Below are 16,216 nucleotides of genomic sequence, written 5' to 3'. Positions count from 1 at the left end.
TTCCCTTCAAAGTCACACTGTGAACAAGGACACAGCTTGCGAAGCCTCCTGCACACTTCAGGCGTACTGCAGAGAGGAGAGTCGAGTGATCCTGGTTCAGTTTGTCATCTGCAGACACTGAACGACACATATGGTTATTTCCTAATGACGGTGTTCTAATGTAACTCTGCCTGAAAATGAGGTGTATGGTTCAGACCAAGGACATCATTATAAATGATGAAAATGAAAAACATGTTCCACGAGCTCGGTCTTGGACAATTTAGAAATCTGGTTTAAACCTGCAAACGTCTACTTAGTAATTGCTTGACATAATTGTACTTTCTTTTGCATCCTTATTATCCTAATTTATTTATCAAATCATTTTTCCAGTTCAGAAAGTTTTATTGTCTATTTCTCTTATGATGGTGTTTTCTGTTCCGTTTTTGTCTTTGTAATTTGACTCGATGTCGCTGTAAATGAGGGTCGCCGCTCAATGATCTCTCGAGTAGAAATAAACTAGAGAAAGCCTCCGATACTGCCTAAAATGATGGTATCAGTACCAGTAAGTACTGGAGTTTATGCACCGATCTAATACCACGTAATTTAGCCCTAAAAAGAAAAGTCTGTACCGACTGACTTTCAAACTGGATAATAAAACAAAGTTCTACGGCGTTCACTTGTGTGTTTGTTTCACAAATTTTTTAACATACATTAAATATAGCAATCATATCACATCCATACAGGGATAGTAGCATACAGCTGTTAAAACATGATAAAATATATAATACACTGGTATCAGATCTGTACTCTGTATTGGCCGATACGGAAGTTCAGGTATCGGAATCGCTATCGAGAAGTAGAAAATGACATCGGACCATCTCTAAGATAAACTATAATAAAAACTATAATAAAGTGAAAACTACTACAGAGGGACATCAAGGTGAGAAATGAAGGAGTGAGAGTGAGAATAACTGCTTCTGTGCGTGGATAAATGAGTGTTTAGACTAGAGATGGTCTCAAAACACAAACAATGAACGCAATAGAACGTTCCTTTATTATCCAGTTTGACAGTCATTCATAATGGAAAAAGAACATAAATGAACTACTTTAAAAGTTGATTTTCTTCGGGGCTAAATTACATGGTATCGGATCGGTGCATTAACTCCAGTACTTACTGGACTACTTACTCCGATAACAATACCAGCATTTTAGGCAGTATCGGAGGCTTTTCTATCGGAACATCTCTAATTTAGACCCTGAGCCAGGGCGGATGGATTGGTTCAGGATGTCCACAGACCTCCAGAGCCACAGCGAGGGAGTCGGCCTTGGAGCGACGGTCTCCCATGAAGGTCTGAATGAGTTTAAAGATGTCCACCGCCTCCCTCTTCACGGTGCGGTCCGAGGTCACAATCATGGGCTTCTTGATGGGCTCACTGCTCCAGGCCAGCATGTTGGCAATGGACACCTTTCTTCTAAACAGACCCTGAGATAAAAACCAGAAAGGGATGGAGGGAAACAAGAAGCCAGGGTTAGGCTAATAAATGAGAAAATCCTTTCAGTCCCTGGACAACGAGGGTTGCAATACTTCAAATCTAAAGTCTGGCAAAGGGAAATCAGACAACAGCGTGCAACGCTCAAAAGCAAACACTCTGCCTCCTCGAGCAGAAACAATGTTAGGCAAAAGCCTTGCCTAGATTAAGTCCCTATTTACACTTAGTGGCTCTTGGGCAGATTTGACAGACAGATTGAAATCCATCTTGAATAATTGTGAGGTGGTTTGAGACACATTCTAGCCAGACGTTGAAAATGTGTAAATGCATTCATCTCCCACCGTATGACTGCGTCACTAAGTAAGCAGTCAGCGGAAATATCCACTCACTGTCTGATATTCTTAATATATCTGTCTCCTCTGTCCTTGTGATGACGACTAAAATGACACTGCAGTTAGCCATTGTTCTCGGTCACATAAAAGCAAAGCTCCAGCCATTTCTACATATGCTATCAAATACAAAACACACAAAGCTGCTGTATCTGATTTCAATGGAAATGTCCTTTCTACCCATTTAATTTTATTATGGTTTATCTGATCCCAGATCAGTTCAACGCCTGAATGATGTGTATGGGTGATACAGTCACTGTCATACATTATACCCACTGCTATAATTATTAGGAGTTATATTTTTGTATTTATTGTAATTCTGTATCGCTCTCTCTCTCTCTCTCTCTCTGGTTTCTACAGGTTTCCCCAAGCCAAATTTAAGACTTTTTAAGAGCATTATGAATGAAATTTAAGACTTGTATCACGACATAAAAAACTAAGTCAGATGTCAGAGTCTGGAAACATTGCCTGAAACAATTGCCAGATTTCCTCATTGGCATTATAGGACTGGTGTCTAGATTGGCTGCAATTTAAGTTGTATGTTGGTCTCATTTGTAGTCGTGATACAACAAATTATATGTGAAGAACACCACAGAATAAAATTAAAAAAAAAAAGAACTTTCTAAAACGCTGCGGGAACATTTCAAAGAGCATTAGAGGTAGCGTTACACTGACGTAGGAAAATTAAGACCTGTTTAAAATGATTTAAGACCTAGAACACAATACTTCAAAGATTTTACTTTGAAGTAATGAAATTTACTTTTTAAGACCCTGCCCGCGGAAACCCTGCTCTCCGGACGACACAATGATCTGAACATAGCGATACTGAGAAATACAGAGAGAGTTGTGTGGAGCTTTGTAGCAACTCATTTGGCAATGGCTTGAATGTAACGGACGATTACTATAAAACAAGTTACGCACTAAAGCTTTAAGGACAGGGCTAAATTTGTCCCACCTTTCACTTTTTGACTTCTGTGTTCTGGTACCTACTGTATTTGCTTGGATCCGGTACCTCTTTTTGCTATTTATTGTTGTAAATTTATTTATCTTTATCTAACTTTATCTTGTTTGTTATCTTTAATGCTCCTGCAGTTGTGGCACCCACAATTACATTGTATGGGCCTCTGTGCAATGACAATAAAGGTTTATCTTATAAATCAAAAAGAATAACATTACATTAAAATATATATTGTTTAATTTACAGACCAATTTTGGAAAAACTGAAAACACTGAGCAGAGAGGATTACAAGGGAGCAAATGCAAAGTTAAGTTAAAAAAAAAGTTATATTTGCTATGCTTTTTTATTTGCAGGGGGGGGGGGGGGGGGGAAGACATGCAGGAAACCGCCGCAGGTCAGATCTGCGTCGAGAAATAAACCTATACATCTGGGCGTGCGCTCTACCAGCTGAGGTTTTAATACAAAATCTCAATCAAAAGATCAGATCAGCTCATGTATTTCGACAAAAAAAAAATCTAAAACAAGATCCAAATTACTGTAGATGTTTCTGAAGCTTTCAACCAGATCTCGTGGCCAGAAACAAGATGGACCTTGTATTGAGAGTTTTTTTTTTTTTAACAAACTCAGGTCAATAATGAGCCTTCTTGCTCAACTCGTGTATTATTTCTCGAGTGGCTAAACCTGATTAGAGATCAGCTGATTACTGAAACAATATGTTATGCAGGAGGTCTCCACTTACAGTGTAACCCAGTAAGAAATCAACAGTAACATTTGAATCTGACACAGGGTTTAGCAGATTAACATAGTATGGGACAAATAAGCTGAAATGACATGGCCGTGTTTACACTTACACATGAGGATAAACTATTTCAAGATATTCCACAACATTTTGGAGACAATTGTATAGAAAGTTAAGACAGAAATACCAACAAAAGCCCACCAAAGTCAGATACACACAGTGTTGTAATGGAACCGAGTAGAAATACTTCGTTACTGTACGTATCTGTACTTTACTTCCTTATTTATATTTATTTATATTATATTTATTTTTCTTTCTTTTCTGAAATTTTCACTCCGCTACATTTATTTCCCCTAAGCATCTTAGTTACTCGTTCCATTCCAAGAAATGTTTTCGAACATTGGAGTGTACAAAAGATTTAAATTCTGTTTTTCTCTTTATTGATGTCACATTGAATTTGATGTTCAACCCTCCTGTTGTCCTCGAGTCAAATTTGACCCATTTTCAAAAAGTAGAAATCAGAAATGTGGGTTTCTTTCAACCAAATTGTCAAAAGAAATAACGTGGATGGTTCCATAACAACGCCCTTCACATGTAAAATAAATTATCAGTTCACTACTTTCATTGAATTTCACTCAATTTTATACAATTTGAAGAAAATCATTGATGAAAAAGTTACAAATGTCGTAAAGGAAAACAACAAAAAAATGTCAAAAGCGCAGAAAATAAAAATCGACAAAGAAAATCGGAAAAAATGACAAAGAACTTCGGGAAAAGCTTAAAAAATGTCGACAAAAGCGTCTTACGGTTTGAATTTTAAATTTTGACCCAGAAAGACATTGCATTGTCGACGGGAAAACACAAGGATTAAGGAGGTGTGTTAACCCTGATTATTACTGTATACTTCACTATAAGGAAGCCACAATAAGCTCATAATCAAAGTTTTTTTTATTTTTTTTTTACTTTTACTTCTAATAGTTAAGTACATTAATATTAATTATACATTAATATCATAAAATTACTTTTGATACTTAAGTACAGTAAATATCAGATACTTTAAGACTTATATTCTATAATATTCTAAAAGGTGACTTTAACCTCAACCAAAGTCATTTTCTGGCAAGTTACGTGTACAAGTATTGCTTTCAAGTACTTTATACAAGACTGGATACACACGTCCTCTTGAGTACCTGTGTGTGTTTGTTGAAGTGCTTGGACGCCCAGTTCTCGATGTCGGTCTCTGAGGAGGGTTTTCTCAGGGTGAATTCTGGGAAAATGCCACAGCTGGCGCTTGGCATCATATTCCTGGCATTTCGGCTGGCCTCAAACTGGGCACAGGCTCCGAGGTCCTCCGACTGGCAGGTGAAGCAACAGAGGAGAGAGCAGGGAAGACAGAGAGGGGAGAGAGGAAACAGAACATAGCATTCATCTCTGTGGCGCTGCTGCAGCAACATTTAGAGAAGCTTGAGAGGTAAAGGTTTCTCTCGGGGTGGGGGGGTGGGGGATTAATATGGACGTGTTAATACGTCAACATGCGCAGGGTTATTCGAGTGCAACAAAGAGTCCATTTATTCTTCAGTGTCTTGATTGAAATAATCTAAAGTAACAGCTGTGAATCAAAACAAAAACAAAATGATGAAAGAAAAGTTATTCAAAGTCGGCCATGAACATCACGGCTACAAGAGCCTTTCATGGTGTCCTCCTGCTTCCAGAGGCTGCAGGGTAGACACCGTACGGAACAAAGTAAACATGACGGAAGGGATAGGTTTGTATTTACGCCGACCTGTTGAACCGGCATTTGTCATTATGACACCTACTCGCAAAATTAGAAAGTAGCTGACATCACCATCCTGTGCCGATGGCGTCACGGTGCTAAATCCAACATGTATTGCAAGCAGTGTTGAGCAGTAGCGTTACTAGTTTTAATTACATCTCCATGGCGTTACTGTTTACTTAGTCTGGCTTTGCCAGACCTTCTTCCACCGTGGCGCTGCGGAGGAAGGTCTGGCTAGTCCACACAGCATTCCGGGATGGGAGAAAAACGTGCTCTGGTTTATTGGCATTTCTTTAAACCAATCACAATGGTCTTGGGCGGTGCTAAGCGCCGGGAAAAGCAGCGGTGCCGCTGCAAAATAGCCTCGGGAAGGAACTTGGGTTGGTGGAACGTGTGTACGTTCAAAAGTAGTTTTAGTCGTGCAATAGAAAACTCAGATTGGACAGATAGTCTAGCTAGCTGTCTGGATTTACCCTGCAGAGATCTGAGGAGCAGTAAACCATAGTCCTCAAAAATCCACCAGTTTTAAGGTCCGATGACATGCTGCTTTTTGGATGCTTTTCTATAGGCCTTAGTGGTTCCCTAATACTGTATGTGAAGTCTCTTTCCTGAAATTCAGTCTTGGTGCAGAATTACAGCCACTAGAGCCAGTCCCACAATGAGCTTTCCTTAGGATGTGCCATTTCTTGGTCTGTATCTTTAAATGCTATTGAGGAGGAGAGGGGGGGGGGCAAGGTGGAGGGTGGGGGCGTGGCCTTGACCAACTGCCACTTTGCTTGTTTGCAAGCCATGATGTCTCTCTCTTTCTCATGGGCGGGCCAAATTCTCTGGGTGGGCAAAGCAGAGAAAGGGGAGGTAACTTTGCTCCTTATGACCTCATAAGGAGAAGATTCCAGATCGGCCCATCTGAGCTTTCATTTCCTCAAAGGCAGAGCAGGATACCCAGGGCTCGGTTTACACCTATCGCCATTTCTAGCCACTGGGGGACCATAGGCAGGCTGGGGGAACTACTAAACTTTCCAAGTAGCAGCCTACTGGTAACAAGACGAGGCAATGTGTAAACACTGCAGGCTAAAAAGTCATGGCTTAGCGCCACCGTGTGGACTGGAGTCGCTATACTCTCATTATGGGCTCACTCATCAGTCTCACTCAGGAGCGGCTGTGCGACACCTAGTGGTAACATTTGGGTTACACTTTACTTGAAGGTATCTACATAAGAGTGACATGACACTGTCATGAACGTGTCATAAACATTATAAACAAGTCCTAAACGTTTATAACATAACGACATAACGCCTATTTTAGTAAGTGTCATTCGGTTTTATAAGTTCGGTTTTTTAAGTTATGGTTAGGGTTCATGTGTAATATGTCACTCATATGTAGATACCTTCAAGTAAAGTGTTAAGAAAATTTGTAATACTGATCTGGTGCTTCAAATCGGTTTGAAAATATTTACAGCCTAAATATAGTTCGTAGTGCAGACTGTAGGGAGGCCTCTGACTGGCCCCACCATTTCCTGGCCTGAGTTTGTTAACACCTGGACCTCAGCAAGATGGCCACATGGACACTCTTCCAGAACGTGGGTAGCGATTACGCTCTGTAGCGGTTTTTGAATTCCGTATCCAGAGTGTTTATTCCCCTTGTGGCACAGTCAATATCAGGGAAATCAGGCATTACCTTCTTAAGGTTAGCCTGATCGACTTTGCCTGCAACAATGAGCGCAGCGTCACCATTACCGATCTGTGAGCAGTTCAGGTCTTTGCAAAGATTCGATATGGCGGCCTCTGTGCTCTCCTGTGGTGGGATGTAGACCGCTGTGATAATGGCCAATGTAACATGCTCAATAGTGCTTCCAGTCTTTATGCTAAGCTAGTCTAACCACGTCCTGACTGATGGATTGATATCAGTCTGAACATTTCACTCTCAAAAAGAAAGTGAATACGCTTATTTACAATTAAATTAAAAAGTTGAACACATAGAATCCTACTCTCTTTATATTCTTGTGCTGCATTCACTTTTTGGCCGATGTCATTGAGATTTATGTGGAATAAAGGTTCACATTTTTCCCCACCACAACCTTGCTTGCCCTATTGGTGGCTGCAAATTTACATGGCAACTATTCTGGTGTCCTCAATCCTTCTCCGTTGCTGAGTAAACACTTGTCTGTCTGCTCTATCCCTTTCATCCTTCATTCTCTCTCTCCTCTTCTCCATCCACTTTGTCCACTGCTCTTCTTTCTCTCCTTTCAAAAGGTGGATTCTGCTCAGCAGATTCATCTCTTCACGCTCTCAGCTTTAAACAGAAGCGTTGCATTGCTGAATTTAAAAAGAAAGAGAAAGCGCGAGAGAAAATGGTGGGAGTAGACAGACACAGAGAGGAGCAAGAGCCTATTTTCCTCTTGGCTAAGTGCCTCCCAGCCCTCTGATGTCCTCGGGGCCTCTGAGGACTCCGATAAAGACAAATGTCATACCAACCAGTGCTTATGTGTTCATTTCATGTCTGTCTCTTTACATCACACTTAAACAACTCACACAGCTATCGGTTTCTATAGAAATGCAGGTTGGTTGTGTTTTAGGTGAACTCACAGGTCTCTCAGACTGGAACAGATCATCAGATTTAGGCCTTGATTAGGTATAGCACCTTTCAGTAGCCTGGGGCAACTTCTTGTAATTATTTTCAATGAGAGTGAAGCGTTTGGCTCGCTGCTTTTGAGTTGATGAGCACCTCACGTTTTTCCGCTTTATGTGCCACACATTATTTTTTTTAAGGTTATCTTTGGGGCATTTTAGGCCTTTATTTGTATAGGACAGCTGAAGTCATTAAGGGGGAGAGAGAGAGAGGGGAAACGAAATGCGGCAGTCGAACCCGCGACCACTGCGCACACCTCTATATATGGGCGCGCTCTACCAGATGAGCTACCTCAGGCGGAAAAGCACCCAACGTCGTTTAGCTTCACCGCAAAATAACGATCCGGCTGAGGACGGGGGATTCTGTGGTTGCTTAGCAGAATAACATTTGCCTCACACTTTGCAACCTGCAAACAAGCTCCGTCAGTGCTATGACAATTTAACATGACTGCATCTTCAGAGTCAAGCTCTGCAACTCTGACATATTCCAGTGTTCCTTTGGTGAGCTACCCAGAGCCTCATCCCATTCCCATGTTCACTGCTTGAATTGGGATATAAAAAGGTGCCAGTACAATAAACCAGCAGCATTACATTAAAGAATTTGGGAGCACATGTGCTGCTTCACATTAAAAGCTTGCCACCTTCAAACCAGGGGGAGGCTTTTTTTTGTGAAATACAATACATTAGCGGAAACCTGTTCAATAAAATTGGAACTATTCTTGACTTAAAGCTGGTCAACACAAACCAACCCATTCCATTTTTCACTGAGCACTTAAAATCTGAGCATATACATTCCAATGACAACTGGGCCATTCCATTTGCTGATGAAGCTCATGTGATATAAAAGGAATGTGAGGCATTTCCAGTACTGGATGTATTATGTCATGATGTGTGTACACTGTCTGGGAATGTTCTACATACAAGAACTACATTCTCCAGAGGAAAAAAAGCAGCTTTTGCTAATCAAGGATTTCTTTCTTCAATGGTGTGATCTGGATGATGGTGTGCCATTATAACACAGCTAAAGCAGGTGCAAGAACCACATTTGCATATCCTTTTGTTTTACAATTCTAGGGGTGTGTGTTTATATATGTGTGTGTGTGTGTGTGTGTGTTCCCTGAGCATGGTGCTACTGCTGGTGTAGTGATAATGTCTCACTAGACCAGGCACTAGACTGTTACATAAGCCAATCTAAGGCTCAGCAGCATTACATGAAACATCAATGACTTTCCATCAGGACAATACCAGACCTGACTGGGCCGTTCACTGATGCTGTGTGTGTGTGTGTGTGTGTGTGTGTGTGTGTGTGTGTGTGTGTGTGTGTGTGTGTGTGTGTGTGTGTGTGTGTGTGTGTGTGTGTGTGTGTGTGCGCGCATGCGCTGTAGTTCAGGGTAAGGCTTCAGCTCTATGGCTATCCAGTTGATGAACTGATCTTATTTATAGTTCAAATATTATTGTAACCACAATAGCTCTGCACCTGGCTCCATACATGTTGTCAAATAACATCACAGTGTTTTAGAATTTACATCTGCTCCACAGTATGTTAATCAATACACTTTGCATCTTAGCTTCGACTTTTAACATACTGCATCTCGTTTAATTGTCTGTAAATTATATGAATTATAGTCAGCAGCTAAGTAGCCAGAGAGCTGAAATCACTTCAAAATAAACTGATGGGTATCCACATCCTAAAATGATAACTCGGGTTTATCAAAACTTGGGTCTTATTTTGGTAGTTCAAAGTACTCAAAGTAATTGCTTTGATCTGGGAACGTGGTGACATCACTACAACAATGTCAGGGGAAAAAACACAACCTGTCAGACGATCTGACAAACTAAAACATTGACCTAACTATGAAAATAAGACCCAAGTTGTAATCCTGTACTCCTAGATGTGGACAGAGACTCCCAGCATGCAGCGGTACCTGTGAAGGGTGGAGGTAAGGCTCAGGGGAGGCCAGGCTGGTCTGGACAGAGAGGCTTTTCTCCAGCAGGGCCTGGGGGAAGCCCAGCCGATCGAAGGTGCTGCGTTTCCAGTGGTGGCCGTCGCTCTGCGCCAGCGCCTCATCCTCACTGAACGCCCTCACCACCGGTCCCGGTAACGGCAGAGGCAGCGCCCCGTCACTCTCGTAGCCGTCTTTGGAGCCACCGCCCTGGGCCGCCCCCCCGCCTTGCCCCGAGTCCCAACTGCTCCTCTGTTTCATCACCTGCTGGGCCTCCCACGCCAGCCTGGCCTGGGCCAGCATCGCCTCCGATGCCGTGCCTGCAAGCTCCCCCTCTGGCCCCACGCAGCGCGCCAGCTCCTGGGGGAGGGACGGCTTGCGGCTCTTACGTTTGCGGTTACCCCCGGGAGAGAAAGCCCCAGGGCCGCCTGTAGAGGAAGAGGAGAGGGAGTGGGTCTGACTGGACGTCCAGGATATGGAGTCCTCATAAAGCAACCTCTGGCCTCCTTCTCCGCCCTCCCCACTGTAGTCCAGGAGTAGGCGGGGATCCCTGATCAGAGACTGGCTGTGCTGCAGAGTATAGGACCCCCCATATGAGCCACCATAGCCCCCTGTAGTGCCGTAACGCAGCAGGCGGTCGGCGGTCTTGAAGCGAGGGCTGGAAGACGACTGCTCCACGTACACAAGCTGCTTGACGTACTCCTTCCCCACGGGACTGTACTCCAGACTCTGGGTCTTTTCGGGACACTTCTGCCTGGTTAAAACCAGCTGGCCGTAGGGCGACTGGCCCTGTTTGGGGGAGTGATAGAGGGGGGCCGAAGACTTGCGAGCAGGTGACTTGCCAGTGCCGTAGAAGGAGGAGTCAGAGAGGTGCATGTCAGTGGGAGGCTCCTCGTAAATGGGAGGGGGCTGGTACTCCGAGGGCGGCTCCTCATACAGCGGGGGTTCATAGGCGTAGCGGGGCGAGGGAGGCTGCGAGTCGGCTGAGGAGCGGCGGTGTGTGCCGGTGCCACCCAGCTCAGCCCGCTTCATGAAGGGGGACTGACGGCGGTCGGTGTAGAGAATGGGGGAGCCGTCGGGTTCTGGAGGCGCGTTACCTCCAGATGATCGGCGGGTTCGTGAGGTGGTGCTACCTCCAGGAGGACCAGGGGTGGGGGGGTCACAGGGGGAATAGCCATTTCCCTGGTGGGCCAGGAAGCTGGGCTCTCTGTCTGTCACCTTGATTAGCATTCGCTCCTTGGTACCAGTGTTCCACCTGAAGGGAGAAGTCCTGAGAGCAGAAGAGAGGAGAGGAGGACAGAAGATGTAATGAAGGGTCAGGACTAGACTGATTAAAGTGCCCATATTATGAAAAAAAAAAAAAACACTTTTTCTGGGATTTGAGGTGTTATTTTGTGTCTCTGATGCTTCGACACGCATACAAACTTTGAAAAAAAACAACCATCAATGGTGTTTTGAGTGAGATACGGTTTTCTGAATGTAACCTGCCTTCAGTCTCGGGTGAGCTGTTCAAAATCTGCACGGCTTTCTACGTCACTAGCCGAAACGAGGGGCCTAGGGGGCTAACCATTAGCATGCTAGCGCTAGCATGCTAGCTCGTTCTCAATGGCAAAACACTGCTACAACACACACAAATTCACCCTCATCTACAAAATAAATTGTATAGAACTACTACATGTCCCTGTTCTGCAGGTATTCCACGCAAAGTTGGTTTAGAAGAAGTCTCCTGGCTAATCCTGCCTTGTACTGACCGAAGTTGGAGAAACAGCTAGCTAGCAATTGTGAGCTTACCTAGCTACTGCACATGTGTGACTGCCAACAAAGATGTTACAGGAGTTGATAGGTCTCACTCTGTAGCTAAAACAGAGACCTGAACACAGGGTGAAAAGAGGAGCTGCAGCAATGTGCAGTACAACAAAAATATGGTGTTTTTTGAAAATTAAACCATGTAAACCTATTCTGGTACAACCTCTAAATACAATTATGAACCTGAAAATGAGCATAATATGGCCACTTTAAGAGCTGTCACATTCACATTTGTAGTAGAGATTTGTCCTGTTCGCTTATTATAGTCGCTGGTGTGATGAATCAGATTCTTTAATACTTGCGGCACGGGAGAAGACCTGAAGTGTTCTCTCTCTTGTCCCTTCAGAGTAGCTGTTGTTATATACTGTATCAACTTTAAGTCACCAAAAGGACCACAGTTGCTGTCCTTTTGACAGGAGATTGATTGAGTCATGCATTTTACAACATGTATTTATTGAGCTCTTTTCCTGAAACCACAAGTCATGGTAATGTACTTCACAATACTCTTTGATGTAGAGCTGGGCGATATGGAAAAAACTCAAATATCACAATATTTTTTACTAAATAAATCAATGTTGATATTGCGGCCATATTGTAGGGTTGACTATTGGTTAAAGTGATGGTTCGGAGTAATTTACCCTAGGGTCCTTAATCGATTTACCCGCCAAAACCCCAGAAAGTTTTTACCTGGGTCTAACATTGGCGAGTTAGCGTGAGTAGCGTTAGCGCGCTGAATAGCATCTGGGGGGGCTAATGGACCATCGTGTATCTCTTAAATGACTAATATCGCCCGAAATGATACCAAAGGTCTACACTAGTACAAATAGGTTATGTACTCATAAAACGATTGGACGGATTGGAAAGTTTGTAAGTACACCAGAAGTTTATGAACACTTGCCTGCTCTCGTCTGCTCACTGCTGCTGATGCTGCTACCTGCAGTTAGACTCACAGCAGCAACAACAGCAGCAGAGAGCAGAAGCCAGCAGGCAAGTGTTATTTACATAAACTTCTGGTGTACTTACAAACTTTCCAATCCATCGTTTTATGAGTACATAACCTATATGTACTAGTGTAGACCTTTGGTATCATTTCGGGCGCATATTAGTCATTTAAGAGATACAAACGGGTCCATTAGCCCCGCGCTAAGCTATTCAGCGGCTAACGCTACTCTACGCTAACTCGCCCAATGTTAGACCCAGGTGAAAAAGCTTCTGGGGGGGTGTTTGGCTCGAGGTCGTGGTGCAAAGGACCCTAGGGTAAATTACTCCGAACCATCACTTTAACATGATCCTTTGAGAATTTTGTCTCTCAGTTGACCGTTACATAATACATATCTTAGACTTCATCAAAACTAAATACATGAAATAATCTTAAATCTGCAGTCAAAATGTTCATTTCCCATACTTTTTCATACTTTGAAGAAGCAATTTCATTATCATATCTTTCTTGCCACCTGTAATAACAATAGGGTGACCAGATTTCCCGGAGCTAAAACCGGGACACTTTGCACGTGACCGTAGTGCTCGTGCATGCACACGCTCTTTAACGTGAACATGTGCCAGCCCAGGTCAGACATATACACAGACAGTAACTTCATTATTTTGATCGTAGGCTCCTCATCTAATAACAGTGTTTTTTCCTGTAAAATTAACAAAATTGCAGCAACAGCCTTTTTCAGTTTAGTGTGAGATTTATGTTGAGATTTTTTCTAAAAAAGATTCTTTGAAGTGTTATTTATTCCAATAACACCAAAAGTATTAAAATGATTTATTGAAAATTTTGAGCATAACCACTTCATTTCCTGCATTCTACCTTTTTCTGAATCAATGTATACTGCAACCTGCAAATATCTGTAGCCATCATTTAGTCCTCCCTCCTGTTTGGCGTCTTTTGGTGAGGAAGTAACCTCCTTAAATGTGCATATGACAATTATTCACCTCAATGATACATTAATTCATTTTAATTTATAATAGACCCCTGGACTGTAATATTTCAGATGTGTTTGAGCAAGATTTCTGCTCATGTCCAAAACTTTGTGCACCTTCAAAATACAGTATATCTGTGCTCTCTGTGATTTGAATGAGACGATGACTCGTGACATTTTGAGAAAAATAAAGTTAGTTTTGCAGGCTAGTACAAGAATAAAGTCACTATATTTCAGAAACTAATCTATACCTGCACCATAGTCCGCTGCTGTGCATTACGTGATTGCTCTGCTGATACGGTAGATCTCAGACCTTCTGACAGACACAGAGCCCCGTTTGGGTCTCTGGTCTCTGAATGAGACAAATAGTTTAGCTAGAGAAGTAACTGAAGTAACTTTTCCATCCTACTACTGTAATTTTTCCTGTGTACAACTGAGTGCAACACTATGAATGTCTTTGAGGAGAGACTATCCAAACGCCTTACCTTGAGGCTACAAAGTTTCCAAATGGAAATTGGCCTTCATCATGATTATTTTTCTTTTGGCTGTAGTTTTTCAAATTTGAAAATGTTAATTCAATTTTGTCATACATTATCCACACAAAGATTGTATCTAAATGTGTTAACTTATTTGAGTAATCTAATGGAACACATTACAAATTACATTTTAGGGCATGTATTCAGTAATCGGTAGTGGAATACGTTTTAAAAGGAACCCCTACCAACACTGGCCAAATCTGAAATATAATGAAGCTCATCTTGCTCTCAGGTATACTGTCAATGCAGAGTCTTCACCAGTCTTGTCTCGTGTGTCTACACAACCTTGGTAGTTTGAGCAGTTATAATTTTGCCAACAGTAACTCATAAGAAACGTGCGTGAAAACAAACACACTTCACATTCTAGATATCTTATGGGATGCTACGTGGCTCGTTTTGTTTTCCCAATATATATATATACACACCTCATCAGTTCGCATTCACACACTCAGTCGTTCCTCTGTGAATGGGCCCTCACATTCTGCTTGTTTGTCAGACAACAGGAAGGGGGGGGGGAAGAGGAACAAGAAATGAACTGGGCGAGAGGGAGGGAAGTGTGACATCGATTGCAGCATTGGCCACCCTCTGTTTCCAAATGCTTCCAAACACTGATCCCCAGGGCCAGTGCTCAATAGCGGCAGTGTGAGTGTTTGTGTAACGTGGATGTTAATATGCATGTGTGTGTGTGTGTGTGTGTGTGCGTGTGTGTGTGTGTGTGTGTGTGTGTGTGAGAGAGAGAGAGAGAGAAAGAGGGAAACAATGAGGGCAGGATTAAGCATTACAGGGCTGTGCTGGCATCTATCACAACATGCTCCAGACTCAGTGCTCCAACCCACTTTCTTTATTTCCTCAGTCCATCCACTTCTCTGCCAACCTTTTCTCTCTATGTCTCCTACTCATTACTACACGTTCTCTCCTTATACCTAATTGTTAATTATTCCATTCTGACCATCAAATCAATAAACACATTCCCTGCCTTTTCTAGTATGTCTCCGTTACTGCAGTGTCAACCTGCCAATTCCTCCTCTTCATCTCTTTATCATTAAAATTTCTGTTGCTCAGTCAGCTGTCAGTGACTGAAATACTTCACTAAAGATACCAACAAATCCCAAAAGTGGCCAAAAAGTGTGGAAATGTTGATTTCTCCAGTATTATAAATCGGCGGTGAGTCAAACTCCGGTCACCTAGTTCCACATCAGAGCTGGCTGGCTACATTTACCTTTCAATTCCATCTATTCTTGTTTCCATTTTAAAGAGAAGCAGTATTCTCCTAACTCAGCATATGTGGAAGGATTCCCAAAGGTTACCCTTTGTTATGCAGCTCAGTTTATGTAAAAAGGATGTGAGAATATCAATGTCGGTAACAAAAAGCTTTCATTTCAATGAAAAACCTCCATTCATTGCTATGAAATAGTTTGTCATGAATCAGTAAGGACATTACCTCTACCATGCTTATAAAATGTCTCGAAAAATCCATAGCCTGTAAATACAACAAGTAAAAAATGGTCTCCTGTAAAAAATGTACGAATTAAAACATATGTCTGAATAATGTGGGTGTAATACATGTTTGGGCTAACCGTTGTTGCACTCTGGGTCTAAACCAAAATCCCTACGCAAAAATGCAAAATATGTAAATTACACAATAACAATGCACACTAAATCCAAGCTATCCACTTCCTCATGTTCTTCTTCCTTTTCTTTTGAAGCAACTGGTTAGCAACTGACTCTTCAAACTTCAGCAGCAATAGTGATCTTTTGCTTTTCAAGCTTCTTAGCAAAACAAAGACTCCAAACAAGTTCATTTAGCCTACTAAATTTATAAGTGAATTTTTCTTATACGACAGGCTTAAAGTTTTTTGTCATACCTTGACAAGAGATGTCAGCGCAATAATAAACGTAATTGTGGGTCGTTATGAGCTGACGCACAATCAGCCTATACGGTTGTTTTCTGGGTCAGGACGGTCTGCTATTTTATGATGATGGGCTGCTTTGCCCATAACGGGCTGTATTTCTCTGTCTTTCTTTCTTTCTCGTTATTTAGATATGTTTA

General features: G+C 42.3%; 1 protein-coding gene across 2 annotated transcripts in view; it reads right to left on the bottom strand.

Moving 5' to 3' along the window:
• The window catches only part of arhgap39 (Rho GTPase activating protein 39), a 133,102-nt gene that overhangs the window by 19,863 nt on the left and 97,023 nt on the right, over window positions 1–16,216 (bottom strand). For both annotated transcript variants that reach the window (XM_039810431.1, XM_039810430.1), the window contains exons 3-5: window positions 9,882–11,169; window positions 4,746–4,910; window positions 1,277–1,462 (exon numbers count right to left, since the gene is read on the bottom strand). In XM_039810431.1, coding sequence (XP_039666365.1) covers window positions 1,277–1,462; window positions 4,746–4,910; window positions 9,882–11,169 — 1,639 coding nt within the window. The remainder of the gene's footprint in view (window positions 1–1,276; window positions 1,463–4,745; window positions 4,911–9,881; window positions 11,170–16,216) is intronic.

Source organism: Perca fluviatilis, chromosome 9 (genome assembly GCF_010015445.1).
Source record: "Perca fluviatilis chromosome 9, GENO_Pfluv_1.0, whole genome shotgun sequence".
In the NCBI taxonomy this organism is placed as follows: domain Eukaryota; kingdom Metazoa; phylum Chordata; class Actinopteri; order Perciformes; family Percidae; genus Perca; species Perca fluviatilis.
Note: the sequence above shows the minus strand (reverse complement) of the source record. Positions and strands in the feature narration are given on the sequence as shown.